This window comes from Dysidea avara, chromosome 12 (assembly GCF_963678975.1).
Source record: "Dysidea avara chromosome 12, odDysAvar1.4, whole genome shotgun sequence".
NCBI classification, from domain to species: Eukaryota; Metazoa; Porifera; class Demospongiae; order Dictyoceratida; family Dysideidae; genus Dysidea; species Dysidea avara.
The window spans coordinates 10,333,106-10,347,801 of record NC_089283.1 but is presented as its reverse complement, the minus strand read 5'-3'; the positions used below and the strand labels follow the sequence as shown (position 1 = coordinate 10,347,801).

General features: G+C 36.9%; 1 protein-coding gene across 2 annotated transcripts; it reads left to right on the top strand.

Moving 5' to 3' along the window:
- The first annotated feature begins 1,028 nt into the window (after positions 1-1,028).
- LOC136240863 (uncharacterized) lies at positions 1,029-7,750 on the top strand. Of its 2 annotated transcripts, none has more exons than XM_066031926.1 (11): positions 1,029-2,313; positions 3,521-3,717; positions 4,152-4,281; positions 4,329-4,392; positions 4,448-4,754; positions 4,802-5,065; positions 5,137-5,238; positions 5,292-5,420; positions 5,476-5,685; positions 6,011-6,134; positions 7,254-7,750. In XM_066031926.1, the coding sequence occupies exons 2-11, from the start codon at positions 3,688-3,690 to the stop codon at positions 7,601-7,603; spliced, it is 1,710 nt and encodes a 569-aa protein (XP_065887998.1). In that variant the 5' UTR covers positions 1,029-2,313; positions 3,521-3,687; the 3' UTR covers positions 7,604-7,750. The 2 variants fall into 2 exon arrangements, with proteins under 2 accessions (XP_065887998.1, XP_065887997.1); XM_066031925.1 differs by having other exon boundaries at positions 1,029-3,153.
- Positions 7,751-14,696: the final 6,946 nt, after the last annotated feature.

Genomic DNA, 14,696 nt, shown 5'->3' with positions numbered 1-14,696 from the left:
CTTCACTCTGTAAGACAAACTTGGCATGGCCTTGTTGTAAGTGGTTATTGGAGGTGTACACTCCAATACAGCAATAATAGACTGCAAATTCCACTGCATACCACAACATAATTCATTATATCTCTTGAGCCCATTGTGGTCCCACCACAAAAATTTTATCAAACATAGACTATGACCCAATCATTATTCACAAAAGAATTCGAAAAATTTCAAGCAGCACTTTTCAAAATATAAGGAATTAAAGTTTTCAATGAAGTACTTTTGAACCATAATTAAGTAGATATCCCATAATTTAGGGATCACTGGAAAGGTCAATCAATAGTCTTCCATCACTGAAAAGTGTGTTTAAAAATATTTACACAGTACAAAGTTACAGTTGATTTTGTAACTAGAGATGGACCAAATTTTCATGAAATATTCAAAATATTTGTGGTCATAAATCAGAAACTATGGAATGTATGGAGCTAAAAATTTGTATGAGTGATAAGCACCATAGGTACTACAAACACACCAAGTTTCATCAAAATCCGAGAGGTGACCCTAAATTCCTTGTTGATTTGACATGGAATGACCCACCTAGAAAAGATATGCTCTGTGCATTGTTCCACTGCTGAGATGCTTAGTACGGAAAACCTTTTTAAAATGAAATTTCTTTAAGTGTTTGACTAAATTGCATATAGAGTTAGTTTCACTTGTGCAGTGGTACATAATTAGCAGTGCTCTTGAGCTAGTCATAAATGTGAAACAGCAAGTTGCATCACAAAATAGTATAATTTGATGTACCAGCTAGGGTGGTCTTCAAATTGTGATGACAGTCACAGATGCAAGTATACAAGCTCTTTAATATTACCTGTGGTCATAACTCATAAGACATATGTGTTGGTGTTATAAAGCTAAATCAAATGCATATCCAAATTCTACAATGAAAAATAGAAAATCAAATCTAACTACTAAATTTGGAGGGTACTCTGACTCTTTAGTCCTACATTTACACTCCCCTGCCAAAGTAATCTGATTTGTGACTGTTCTATTAGAGTAGTAAGATGAATATATTTAATTGCTTCATTAAGAGTATATTTTCAATCTTTATAAAGATTTTATTACTTTACAAGGAGATCAACACCTTATTGGAATTATCTATACTTCTTGTCAACCAATGATCTACCACACTAACCACTTTATCCAACCCAGTATACATGGTCTAGTTATTATCATGATCAAAGATGGGAATAACTTGCCAATAAAATCATAAAATCTGAATAAATTCCTACTTTTTATGCTGTACATCTATGTGTGTCATTTACTTGGGGTGTAAATTGGCCCCTGGACACATTGGCAATTGCTGTCTGGCCAGTAATATTTTCTAAGGAATCAATGTAAGTTTCCTGTTATACTCCACTGCACTCGTCTTGTTTTCCTCTGTACCTATGTACACCTGCTTGCTACAAGCCTGTAAATTCAAAGGAATCTCCAAAACCTCAGGAAACACCCTCTCTATCTCATAGCTAAAATACGCTTTCAGTTTTGTGAATAATGATATGGAGAGGAGAGGGAAATGGAGAGGGAAGTGTACTAGAGCATAAAGTGCAGTGGAGAGGGGAGTGTACTAGAGCATAGAATGGTATAGTACACTTCCCTCTCCACTGTCATAACCCTGCTTTTTTTAAGTCTACATACGTAATTATGTTATAAAAACAATTAGCTTATAGCCACTGGACTGATATAAACAGAACTGTTGATGCTTTGAATTAAACATGCTATACACAGAATTTCATGGAAGTCACTATAAACAATGACAGTGTAATTTGTATCAATCAACTACATTTTAATCATCTTACCATGTACTTTTCATTACCTGGCATAGCTATAGTCATCGGTTGAGATTAATATACATGGCTAACTAATTGCAATAAGATTGATGCACTGTGACAGACAGCTCATCTTTAAGTCATCATGCATTAATTTTCATAGCAGAAATATACCCTTTAATCTTGGGAGAAAATTAATATACCCACTTCATTTGTAAATAAGACTGAATACAATGCAGTATATAATAGACATATAAACACATTAATGCTTTTGTTAATGGAACTATTCAGGTTAAAATATATAACAAAAATTTAGCGATTTGTTACAGTATGTAGAGTGTCTCTGCTCTTTAAACTTTATGTTATGGATGATACTCATGATCATGAGCCAGCTGCAAATTTGGTCAATTGTTGCTCCAGTGAAGAAGACAGGTCTAACTGTACTACAGGCACTGAGGAACGTTTATGGGAGAAATGTAACAGATTACTACAATCAGATAAGAGGGTGACCAAACCTTATGTCTTGAGTACAATGATCCATATTATAGTTTTGATATTTGTGACCATTTCAGTAAGGATATATGTGACCGGATTTGCGAAAAGGTACCTTTTCCACACATTTGACATACCAGCAAACAAAATAATGTAACACTTGACTCCTTATACCAATTAACTTGCTCTTAGTATCAAAATGTAGCCAGATGCTGTGGCTACATTCATTGAAAATTTCAAGCAATTATATGCTATGATCAAAAAGTTATGAAGCTTTGAAGTCCAAAAAATGGGTCAAATTTTGTGTGTGAAAAAGGTACCTTTTCGCAAATCCGGTCACATATTATGTACACATATTGAGAATTGAAATTGAAGCTGAGCCCTCTATAATGATAGTAATGAAAAGGGTGAAGCATATTATAAACATTGCGATAAAACATTTTCACTGCAGAGGTTAATTATAAATTCACAGAAACTTTTAATGTCAATTGCAATGTGTGATGAAAATTATGTGTACACACAACATTATATATTATCATAAGTGTAGTTTTCTATAGTATCTACAAGCTGAGCTGAACCCTGAGAAAACAGCTAAATAGGAAAAGCGGATTTTTTCACAGGAGAAGTAATGTATTGGCCAACCAGATGATTAGTGGTGACAGTAAAGGTGTCAAGAGCATACATGTGTGGTTTGGCTCTATACAAGTTTGGGGAAAGGATTGGACAAAATAGTTAAATAGATGGTGCACTTGTATGGCTAATACTATAAACTATATATTATATGGTGAAAGTTTTGATTGGTCATAAATATTGTGTCAACATTTGAATGAAGATTTTGAAACATTTTTAGCAGGTAAAACAGCACTACAAATGAGCCAAATTTCAAGAACTTGCGTAATTCCATCCTTGAGTTATTAAATGTTTTCAAGGGTTCAGTTCAATGGTACATACTATAGTTAAGCCACACATTTACTACATTATGGTCTGTTTCAAATTAAGAGAGGGTCTGGCTCCTGCAGGACTTGCTAGGTCAACTAATAAATTTGTCAACGACAACATTAAGTGCTTCAAATGTATTACCATGCATGCATCGTTGAATTTTTAGAACAAAAATTACCTTGTTTACATGAATTAATCGAGTAGAAAGATGCAGTGAATACATGTAGTTTAGAACATTGTACATTTTCTGTAATTATGCTATGTATGTGTCATCAATGCAGACAGTAAACTTGGCCAATGAGAAATACAATTTCGACAATTTTGGATTGATCTTCAGGAAGGATACTACTCATTATTGTTAAAAGATTACTCCACTACTTTGCACTATCCTCTTAAGAGATATGTGTATACATCACAAAAGAAAATCATCTCTAATCAAAAAGAATTAATGGATTATTTGGAGTTTGCATACCACAGAGTGAGTTATTACACATCAAAATTGTATGAGGTCTCTATTGCAGCTACAACAACTGATGTGTTCACTGCACAAAACATTAGTACATAATACGTATATACATGCATAGCTACATACTGTATATGCTATACCTTTAAGGTACTGTAGTTTGTATACACTTTTGTTATAGCTGTTGATGCATGTATGATTTTACATGATGCGCACTGTAAAGTGCATTGTAGTTTGTGTACACCTATATAGTTGTTTACATATAAATCTATTGTCTAGATCGTTGATCAGTTTCAGTTTGTCAATAAGTAAATATGCATAACATGATTAATAACAATGATCGTATACATGTTCAACAGACATTGTACAAGCTTCAATTGTAGATTACATACTCATTTGCACACTTCATGTATGTAGGTATTTGTATCATTTTAATTTTTAATTTATAGTACGATAATGTTGAAAAGATTTCCTTGGGTGAAGTTGCAAAGGCGATAAATACAACAGGGAATATTATTCCTCCCAACCTCTGTTTAACAAAGCACTCACAATCTAAGGGCTACAACATGCAATATAATAGTAAGAACTATTGTTACATACTGTATGATTCTAAAAGTCACTTGTAGACTACAGCTGTGTGCCAATTCTTGATATAAGTGTTCTCCAAAAAGCATTACATAAAGAATACAGGTATGCATGTCAATGCTGAAACCTGTGCTGTCAATTGTGGTCTATATTTATACAGCATGATTCTTATACTAATGCAATTTCACTTCAAGCAAGTTTACTTGGTTGAAGGGTACAAACCAATTTGTATTCAACTAACTGTTCATTATTCTATTGAAAATGATTTTCATCACCATTTGTGGCCTCTTAGGATAATTACGAAAGGAAAATTGATTCACTGTGATGGAATTTTTAATTCCATGCACTTCTTACCAATTAAAAACATTGCGTATCTTGCATGCGCTGGAGTTCTCACCATACTGGTATGCTTCACTGGTTGTGTGTTCCACTTTGTTAGGATTAAAACATACATTATGACAGGAAAAGTATGCACTAATTGTATTATGAGAATTATTTGATTGTCAAGTTTTAGATGGTAAGAGACTATGCAACTAAACAAAAACTCAGAAAGCCATTGTGGAGTTGTCTTTCTCCTAAACAACTACAAAGATATTTTTGGTGGATATCAGCTAATGACATTCAGCACAATGACAACTCTCACCCATATGTTCCACTAAAGGCATATGTAATATTTTGTCCTCTGTTGCATATTCTAGATTTTATCTTTTTGCCCTTATCCATCACTGGTGTTGTTCTGGAATTTACTCTTTTAAGAAGTGCTAACACTACAGATGAGGTTAGTATGAGACTATTAGCACATAAACAAGATCGTGTATACTAATCTAATCACTATCTCCATATATACAGTTTATCCACCGCTCAACAGTGGTTTCCTTCATACTGGGACTTTGCTCCATCTATTTCTGGTGCACTTCATTTAGATTATTCAACTACTCAAAGTTAGCAGGCGTAAGTGACTTGCAAGATTATATCTGTGCCTATATTATAACTATGTACTGTAGGTAACAATTAGATCACTGATGAACTCCAAGACAACTCTAGTCCTTCTAGCTGCAGCAATTGTTGTATCATTTGCATATGTCGGGATAACATTGTTGGCATGGGTAATACTTGGCCTATTTCATCCAAATGTAAGTGATACTGCTTGCACAAATCATTTATCCTAATGTTTTTTTTTGTAAATAGTTCAGTACATTCCGGCTCAGTGCAGAAACATTTTATTCACTGACATTTGGAGAAGAAATAATAAAAATTTTTGACAGCCTTCAGCCAGATTATCCACAGTATTTAATCTTTATCACATCAAGAGTCATCATTGGAATTTATGGAATTCTGTTTTCAATATTACTATTGTCAGTTTTTATAGCAATCATCTCAAAAGCTACTGAAGAGAAGGTATATGGAACTGATGAGCCATTGTATGTACACATATAGAGTTACTGTTTTAGTCATTTTATTACAAAGACATATACTCATTGCATGGTTGTGTATACAGTAGCAACCCTGAATATGTATCAGTGAAACTCTGCTTAACAGGGGATAGATATTATTACTCCTGTAATGCTGATGGTAATGTACAACTTGATGTGGGGAATCAAATTGAAATGGCTATGTAAAGTATACAATTGACTAGGTGACCTTTGTATAAGTGAAGTTTACTCTACTGTAGCTCCATATATGGCCTAAACTACTTTTTATAGCATGTGCCTCTGTGCTTTAGTGGGAACATACTTCGAAAGACAATACTGATGATGGTGAAGTGGAGAAATTTAATTGGAGGGTACTACTGGATTGGGCTACCACAGATTCTCACACTCCCTTCCCTGGTAAGTTTAGTCACAAAGGTTAGCCAGTAGTTCAAAAATACAACATACACTGTATATATATATATATATATATATATATATATATATATATAGACATATATACTATAGCAGTAAGCAAATACTTCTATGGAAATCAGGGGCGTAGGGAGGGGGGTTCTGTAAAATTTAGACTTCTGCAAGCAGGATCCTAACACACCATTTAGTGTGGCAGGACAAAATGAGTGAGCAATATAGTGTAATGGCACAGCACAACAATTGATACAACTTACATTCATCTCTCAGGGAAGGATTTACGGAGGTAACATGAGCCCTCTTCAAAACTTGTTAAAAAGATCGATATACTCTAATAGAGCAGTCAGGTATATACTCTAATAGAACATGCATGTAAATATCCATGTCCATATGAAGTTTATCAGACATTCCAACATTAAATGCAAAACTTAGCGTGACCTTATACTGCTATAGCTTTGGTGTGCAGTGTTTAAAGATATAGAGCTCCAGTAATTTATCACTTGTGTTATGCAAAATAAATTCATGCTATGCATATTTGTATAGTTATATTGTTTTGGTTGTCATTTGTATCAGTGGATTCATGGCTCCTATACCACAGTGAGATATAATCATCACTTACAGATTGCTATATGTGTCTCTATGTGCTATGCTGTCTGTTTCCACTAGGTGACTTTATCTAGTACTACCTTCATCCCAGGGGCACTTAATGCGTCATAATTAATGTACTTTTTGCATAAAATATAGCAATTTGCTGAGTTCTGATTTATTAAAATATTAAAAGTCTCTCAGCGGCTGGGGGCTGTGCCCCCAGCTTCTAGTAACTCAATGCTGGTGCTGGAACTCCCCTTCAAAAAATCCTGGCTACGCCCCTGGAAATGGCATGTATATACTTTGTCAATGAAACTAAATGTCTTGGTGTTACTGGGGCATTGTTACAGGAGTAGGACTGTGTACTTAACCCACACTTGAATTCACCAATTCAATTGCTAATGGGAACAATGTATCAAATCATTCCATATACTCAAATATTTGGTAGATACTCTGACATGCATATAATAAATCATTTGTCTCAAATTTGCAGGTAAAGTAAGGTATAGTATGTATGATGTTTTTTTTTGCTCACAGATATATGCAATGGAAGGTCCACAGTGAGGACCAAAGATCAACAAATGAAGCATACTCATTCAACAACATGCTGTCCTTTTAAAGAACCACGCTCTATAACTTCTAGCAACACTCTAGACAGTATCGCCTCATTAAACACTATTAAATATTCAGGAACAAGACATTCAAGGAGCACTGCTATAGCTAACAGTAAATGCCCATTCACAAGAACAGGAGATGATCACTGCAATGCTTACAGCTACAGTAATACTGATGGAAACTCAAAACATCACTTATATCATTCATTTTCAAGTCCTGCTATGGGCAGGAAACAAGCTCATTGTAATACACACTTGCCAGTCACCTCTTGAAACTGAAGTATAGATCATTAATTTACATTGACTGAATTATACATATTTAGATATGTATGTAATTTAGCTTCATACTGTAATGTACCTTCATATTGTAACTCACCAAGTATATAGCTACTGTTTTTCTTGCAAATAAAATGTGTTGTAAACAAACTGGAACACTAATCTTGTCAGCCAGCAAAGGAAATCAAAAGATGGCATAGCAAAGTTCACCTACAGTATATATCTGTCCACAATTTTCATGAGTGATAACCGACAGGGTTTGAAAAGAAGGGGTGCAGTCCAGTGCACCAAGATCAGTGGCAAATTTAGAATTTTTAAAAGGGGATTTCTTAAAGTTGTTATAGCTGAATAAGGCATCTGATGACATTTCTCTGGAAAAGTTTGAGGTTTAGAAGCTCTGAGATCAGATCTTAGGCTATTTTTAGTTAGCAATTGCAATAAATCCAATGCCTTAAACTGTAAATACTATACCTAACTATAGGGTAAATATGGTGACTACAAGCTGTAGCTTTGATTGATCTATTAGAGTAGTTACTTGACTGCTCTATTAGAGTATCCTGATCATTTTAAATGCAGTGGAAGATGAAAAGTGAAGTCTTGCTGAGGGTTTAATAGCTATAAATGGTGTTCGTTAAGTGCAACTGCATGCATGCTACTGAAATACAGTGGTATGTAGTTGTTTGCTATGACAAACTGTCAGTACAACAAAGTTTAGATATGTATTTATACTGCAACTGAGCTAAAATTAAAAGGGGGTTTCTGTCAAAACCCCAGAAACCCATCTAGATTTGCCACCGAGGATAATATATATGAGCAGGAGGTCTGGGGATGCACCCCACCCAGAAGCTATAAGCATCTTATAAAGGTAACACTGAAATTTTTGTACAGAATAGATTTTGTGTACAAAATCTAATAAATTATGCTGTCTTTATTACAGGTTTTTGCAATTTAATTCGGCGACTTTACAATTGAATTCGTCCCGTTTGCAATTGAATTCGTCTCTTTTGCAGTTAAATTCGTGCTTTTGCAGTTAAATTCGTCCGTAACAAGAATGGCAGCTGGAGCAAACACGAAAACATGATGTAGCAGCTGCTATAAGAACTTGTTCAAGTACAACAGTAGTAAACAACTCTTTATAAGGCAATAATTCTTCCTCTACAGCCTATTCAGCAACATTCCAAACTCGACTACGCCATTCGCGATGGGTGTAGTCACTCGCGAGCAAGCTAATTAACTTGTCAGACAGCTATCAACTTCGCGTACTACCTGCTTCAATTACCTTCTAGTGTCTCAAGTGTAACTCTCCATGGCATAAATAATTCATCTCTTAATGAACGGTTGATTTCTTGGAGCTGTTTTGTTTATGACGAATTGTAATGCAAACGTGACAAATTCTATTGCAAAACCGACTAGTTCCAACTGCAAAACCGACGAATTCAATTGTAAAACCGACGAATTCAATTGCAAACGGGATGATTTCAATCGCAAAGGCAACGAATTCAATTGCAAAAACCTGTAAACATGAGTTGTAGGGATAAATTACAATGATGATTTCCATGAGAAGTTTACAGTAGAGTGGAACCTCTCTTAGGCCACTCCAAATAAATTCTCTGTTTCCCGTCCTGGACTCAGGCATATTTGCATGCGGGCGGGCGGTCCATTTCCATTATTTCATTATAAGATTGGCTAGCTTTTCAAGCCATTATTTGCCTGGCACAGCCAAAAAGGCTGCATAAAAGCATGCTTAAGCTTGTTCCTTCCTTGTAAGTTGCAAAAACAACACAAACGTGAAGTTTGAGCTGACTTGATAGTAGTCTCGTGCCCAGCCGGGCTCGCGATAATGCGCAAACACCGTCTTGTGACAATGCTCGAGTTTCTTGGGCCCGGAAGTGCGATCCAGCCAAAATATTGGCTGGCCAATCAGAATCGAGGAGTTGCATAATCGTTTTAAAACAGTGAAAAAACCATTCGAAAATGGGTAGGAATAAAGTAAAACTTAGAATAGGGAATTTACTAGATGCAATCTCTTCATTCATTGTATTAGTAGAGGACGCGTTTCATTTCTGGTTAAACGTCGAGTCACGATTCATAAGGTGAGATCGGAAAAACAACTTGACAACAAACATCTTGGACAACCTAGGTGAGTAACTTCTGATAAAATGGCTTTAAATAGTCTGCTTTTTCGTCTACTTCCAATACATTCATGCGATTATGCAACTCGTCGATTCTGATTGGCCAGCCAATATTTTGGCTGGATCGCACTTCCGGGCCCAAGAAACTCGACCATTGTCACCAGACGGTGTTTGCGCATTAGCGCGAGCCCGGCTGGGCACGAGACTAACTTGATAGCACTGTTGACACGTGAGCTGACACTGTTTCAAGATGGCTTTTACTGAGCCTATCAGAATGCAAGAGTAACCGGAAAATAATGGAAGAATACGGAATAATGGAATATTTAGAGCTGGCAGTAACCAGATGCGGGCGGTGGATGGGAAACAGAGAATTTATTTGGAGTGGCCTTATCCAGACCTCTATTACGTTAGCACCTCTGTTGTCTGAACAGCCCAAATTAGTCATGTAGCTTGACCATAATGAAGCTTGGGTTAAATGAAAGCACAAGGAAGAGCCTACAGTAAAAGGTGCTGCTTACTTATAAGGTGGCTTGTTTATTCCACTACCACTTGGTTGATAGGCAATAATGCATTTTTATAGCTCAGGGGAGTGACCAAGAATGCTCTGTAGTAACTTCCCGCTCTGCCCACTAAACTCCATAGCACTAACTGATAGCAATGACAACATTTACATCAGTTATATAGCATATTAGCATACATTTCTTAGATATGGACATTTCTGAGATATGGACAGTAGTATGTACCAGATTGCCCAGATAAGAGAGGTTCCACTGTATGACCCTAAAGTGTTCTGTGTTGGACAGCCATGCTCATTATAAAAAGAAGCATTTGCAGCACCACGTAATGGCCTGCTAGATACACTGTATTTTTTTCTGATGAAAACAAAGGAATTTCATAATTGCTTGTGATGACTGTTCTATTAGAGAATTTGACTGTTCTGTTAGAATATCTGTAAATGACTTGAGGATGGGTGCAGGTATGGAGTGGGTACATTCCCTACGTACCCTCTCCCCTTCCCCCACCTTTGAGTCCACCTTGGTGGTTGAACAAGCACTTGTACAGTATGTTCAATAATTGTGTGCTATAGTAGAGACTTTCTCATAATGTGAATAAATATATAGCTGATTGATAAGAATTTAATGGTAGCCTTGTTCAAATAGCTCTGCTAAGAAAGTGGCTACATGACTTATAGGGCCTAAAAAAGGATTTCTGTCCCGTTCAGCACACCAGCTAACCCATTTTCCAAAGGAGGAATTGTATGTGGGCTTGTTTTTCCATAATGACAGTACAGAGTCAGCATCTGTCTGAGACAGGTGGTTACCTTCACATTAAATAACCAACACAGCTAACTGTGGGATGATGCCTGGCAGATAGTACTGGATGCATTGTGTCTTGCATGGTGACTGTGGGATGAGAACTGGTACTCTGACCAGCATTTGGAGGAACATAGTATATCAAGCTTGGGCTTTCCACTACCCAAGTTACAACCATAACTGAAAAATCCTGAGTTTGAATTTAATTTATTAGCCTCTAACCAACTTTTTACAGTTTTCTGAATCAAGACACATGGTAGTGTTATGCGGCCAAGAAAGCCAGTGCGCCACACTGTGAGTATATTACAGGAAGAAACAAAATGCAATTTTCATGCATACATAGCTCCCTCCTCGATTTGAAATTATTTTTAAACTGCAAACTCCCTCCACCTTCAGCACCCCACATACCAAATTTGAGCAAAACCTGAGCTTTGGTACACTTTAAGAAAAGTGCAATTTATCACATTTTGCATGAAAAATTATGATACCCTAATAGAACAGTTACTGCAAAATCTTAATAGACAAATAGTATACCTAACTTTGAAGGAGTTTACTTTGTTATATACCACTTTAGCGAGGGAGTTCAAAGGCGCCACTCGGTGTTTAACTTGCATATTGCTCGGGAAATATCATGGGAAAGTGGTTTGCCAATGACTTTGATACCCAGCCAGTTCAAAGAATCGATGCGCTTTGACTCACATAGAGCTCTGTATTGTGGGACTCATTTTTGTAGTGGTTGCTAAACTTAGTAAATTTGCTAAGATAGACTAGTTGGTTGTTACTAAAGGATAATGAAGGCACAAAATAATTGTTTGGGCGATTGTGGATGTGTATTTCAACCCACCACGTATCAGCCTTTGAACAGACCACGGAACAGCAAAGCTACTACTGCTATGTTGAAATAGGGTAGTAACTTACAGTCCTAAGTGCTTAACTTAATATAATAACTTACTTACTGTCCCAATAGTGAAGCTAGTTGGCTCAACTTAGTACAAAAATGATGACAATATAAATTCCATCCCACAATCGCAAGTTTCTAACATTGCGTATTGAAGCATATAGTAACGTATTAATGACGTTTTAATGTATGGACAATGTTTTGATGCCTACTAGCCCATGCTATTAAAACCACGATCGATCTTCAGATGCTACAGTATAAAACAAATGGGATGAGTTCTCGTTAGTTCTTTCACCTATTAGGTGAGTGTGCCCCAAGTGATATATATCACTTATACCATGGCTGCTTGGGATTTTGCTGATATATACCAAGGGCCTGTGGCCCCGGGCTTTGGGTGTATATATCAGCAAAATTCATTACATAAAACACTATTGCAAATAAATACAGGTATTATAATATATATATATATATATATATATATATATATATATTACAATTTACATTGCCATAAACAAGCAAGAACAAATTATATCAGAATAAATTGGCTTTAGTATCAGATTGGTAGGAATTTTTCTATATTGGTAGAGCACTAGTTTGTCTCATTGCATCTGTAGATAAGAAGAACAGCAATATGTGTAAAAACAAACCTCAAAGCCAGTTTTGGTTGGCTTTGAGTATATTCAATTCAAAAATGGTATGCTAGCAATACTTTGAAGTTTGATTAAAATCAGGGGTGTATCTAGACCAATTGTGATGCCCGGGCAAACCCCTAATCTTGTAAGCAACTAGGTGAGCAACCTGTGGGATGTTCATACGTACACTCATAAAAATTTGTTTTTAGTGCAAAGCATGGCTAGCTATTCTGTATAGCTGCTAAATCTATCTGTATGGTGCATGAACATAAGCATTTATACAGCCTATCTAGCTAATTGCTTCTGCGTGATTGCTAACTAATCGATTGTGGGATGTATATGAAGTAGTAGTAATCACGTGCAGCGCCACAACAGACTTAGAGATCTTGTGTGATAAGTCCTCCTCCAGTCCGCCATTGAAGATGTGACTCACTAAACATGACAATTCATCCACTGACTGGCTCTGCTTCAGTGAACTTAGGTCTACAAAAAATGGCGGCAAAACTGGCAAAAATCCTGGTGATCTCCCACCACTGTGACTAATACAATTGTTTTAATAATAGCTCACATAGCATATCACACTCCACTCCTAAATCATACAACACTGACTCCACACCTCGCTCCACACTGTCGGTTTCCCCTTGTGTCACGTTGCATCTACATAAATTTGGGCACTATTAGAGGACTCTGTTTTCACGGACCTCGCACCATCAAACAATAATCAAACAATAATCAAACGATGTCCAACTAACAGCCAACTGTGAACACCCACATGTCACGAGGAGAAAACATGGCGCCATTTTCTGATTTTAACTGAACACGCAGCGCTAATTTGTTTCATATCGCGGCGCACCCCCATGGCAGGCAGAACCCGAGGCAGAAACTGTTGGAAAATGGCGTAGAATTAATGGTAACGGGGGTGGGGGAAAATTTATGTGCTAAACGTGATATTTTGAGTGGCTGCGGGACCCAACCATTTTCTGATTCCCAGGCAAAGTGAAGTGATGCCCGGTATAGCTACGCCACTGATTAAAATAGAAGTTTCTTATTCACGAAGAGACTCCACCACAAGTCTCTTAGTACTAAGAGACTCATGGCTAACCACATTAGTTAATTAGTTATCCACATCAAGAATTAATTGCTAACCGCTGAAATACTGTCAACAAAACAATAGTACAACCAAACCAGCATATTTTTCACCACCCTATTCCGGTGCCAGAGGGTTAACTGGAGTGCCAGGGCAGTTGTTAGTGTCCTTAGTTTCCTAGAAAATGGGCTGCGTTGCCGCACAACACAACAAGCCAGTGTATACGGTAATTTTGCTAGGTCAGTGTCTTTCTCTATTTTCACTTCATTTACATGAGGCACGGTGACGCCAATCCATTGTTTCTCCTTCGTGGTATAGACTTGCCTTGAATAGTTGCAAGGATACTCCGGCATCTAGCCAAACGTCTGGTGTACCAATCACGATACAACCTTACAGTAGCCACATTGGTGTTATTTTTTCACAGATTTTTCTTACTCACCGGAAACTGATGCAATTCTTGTTGATAGCAGTGTGTATCACCAATAAAAGTACTGTTTCAGCAACTAAGCCTTGAGAGGAAAGTAAATTAGCCTTCCCATACGTGACACCGTAAAGTTGTGAATTCAAAGGTGGCGGCCATGAAATGGCTGCAATGATATTGGCCATAATATAAATTTTCTTAATGCATAAAGCCATTACTAAATTTATTATCACCTACATCATGAAATGGCTACCATCTTTGATTTCACAACTTTTTCCACCCAGGCTTTTTGAAGGCTGTACTCTCTTTGTATAGCTTGGCTGTTTTTGCATGGATCTTTATTGTGTTAATCATATCCACACCAAGCTGTGAAAAAATGGTGCGGCCTTAAAAAGGATGGGTGAAAAGGTTGTGAATTCAAAGGTGGCGTGGCTACAATGATGTTGCTGACATCCCATGCTCCTCCAAATGCTGGTCAGAGTACCATAGTCACCAGACACAATACAGCCAGTGCGTCAGAACAAGCTGTGTGTGGGTTATATCTGCCAACAATGTGAAGGTAAACAGACCCCGTACTGTCATCCAGGCTTTTTAAGGCTGCATGGCT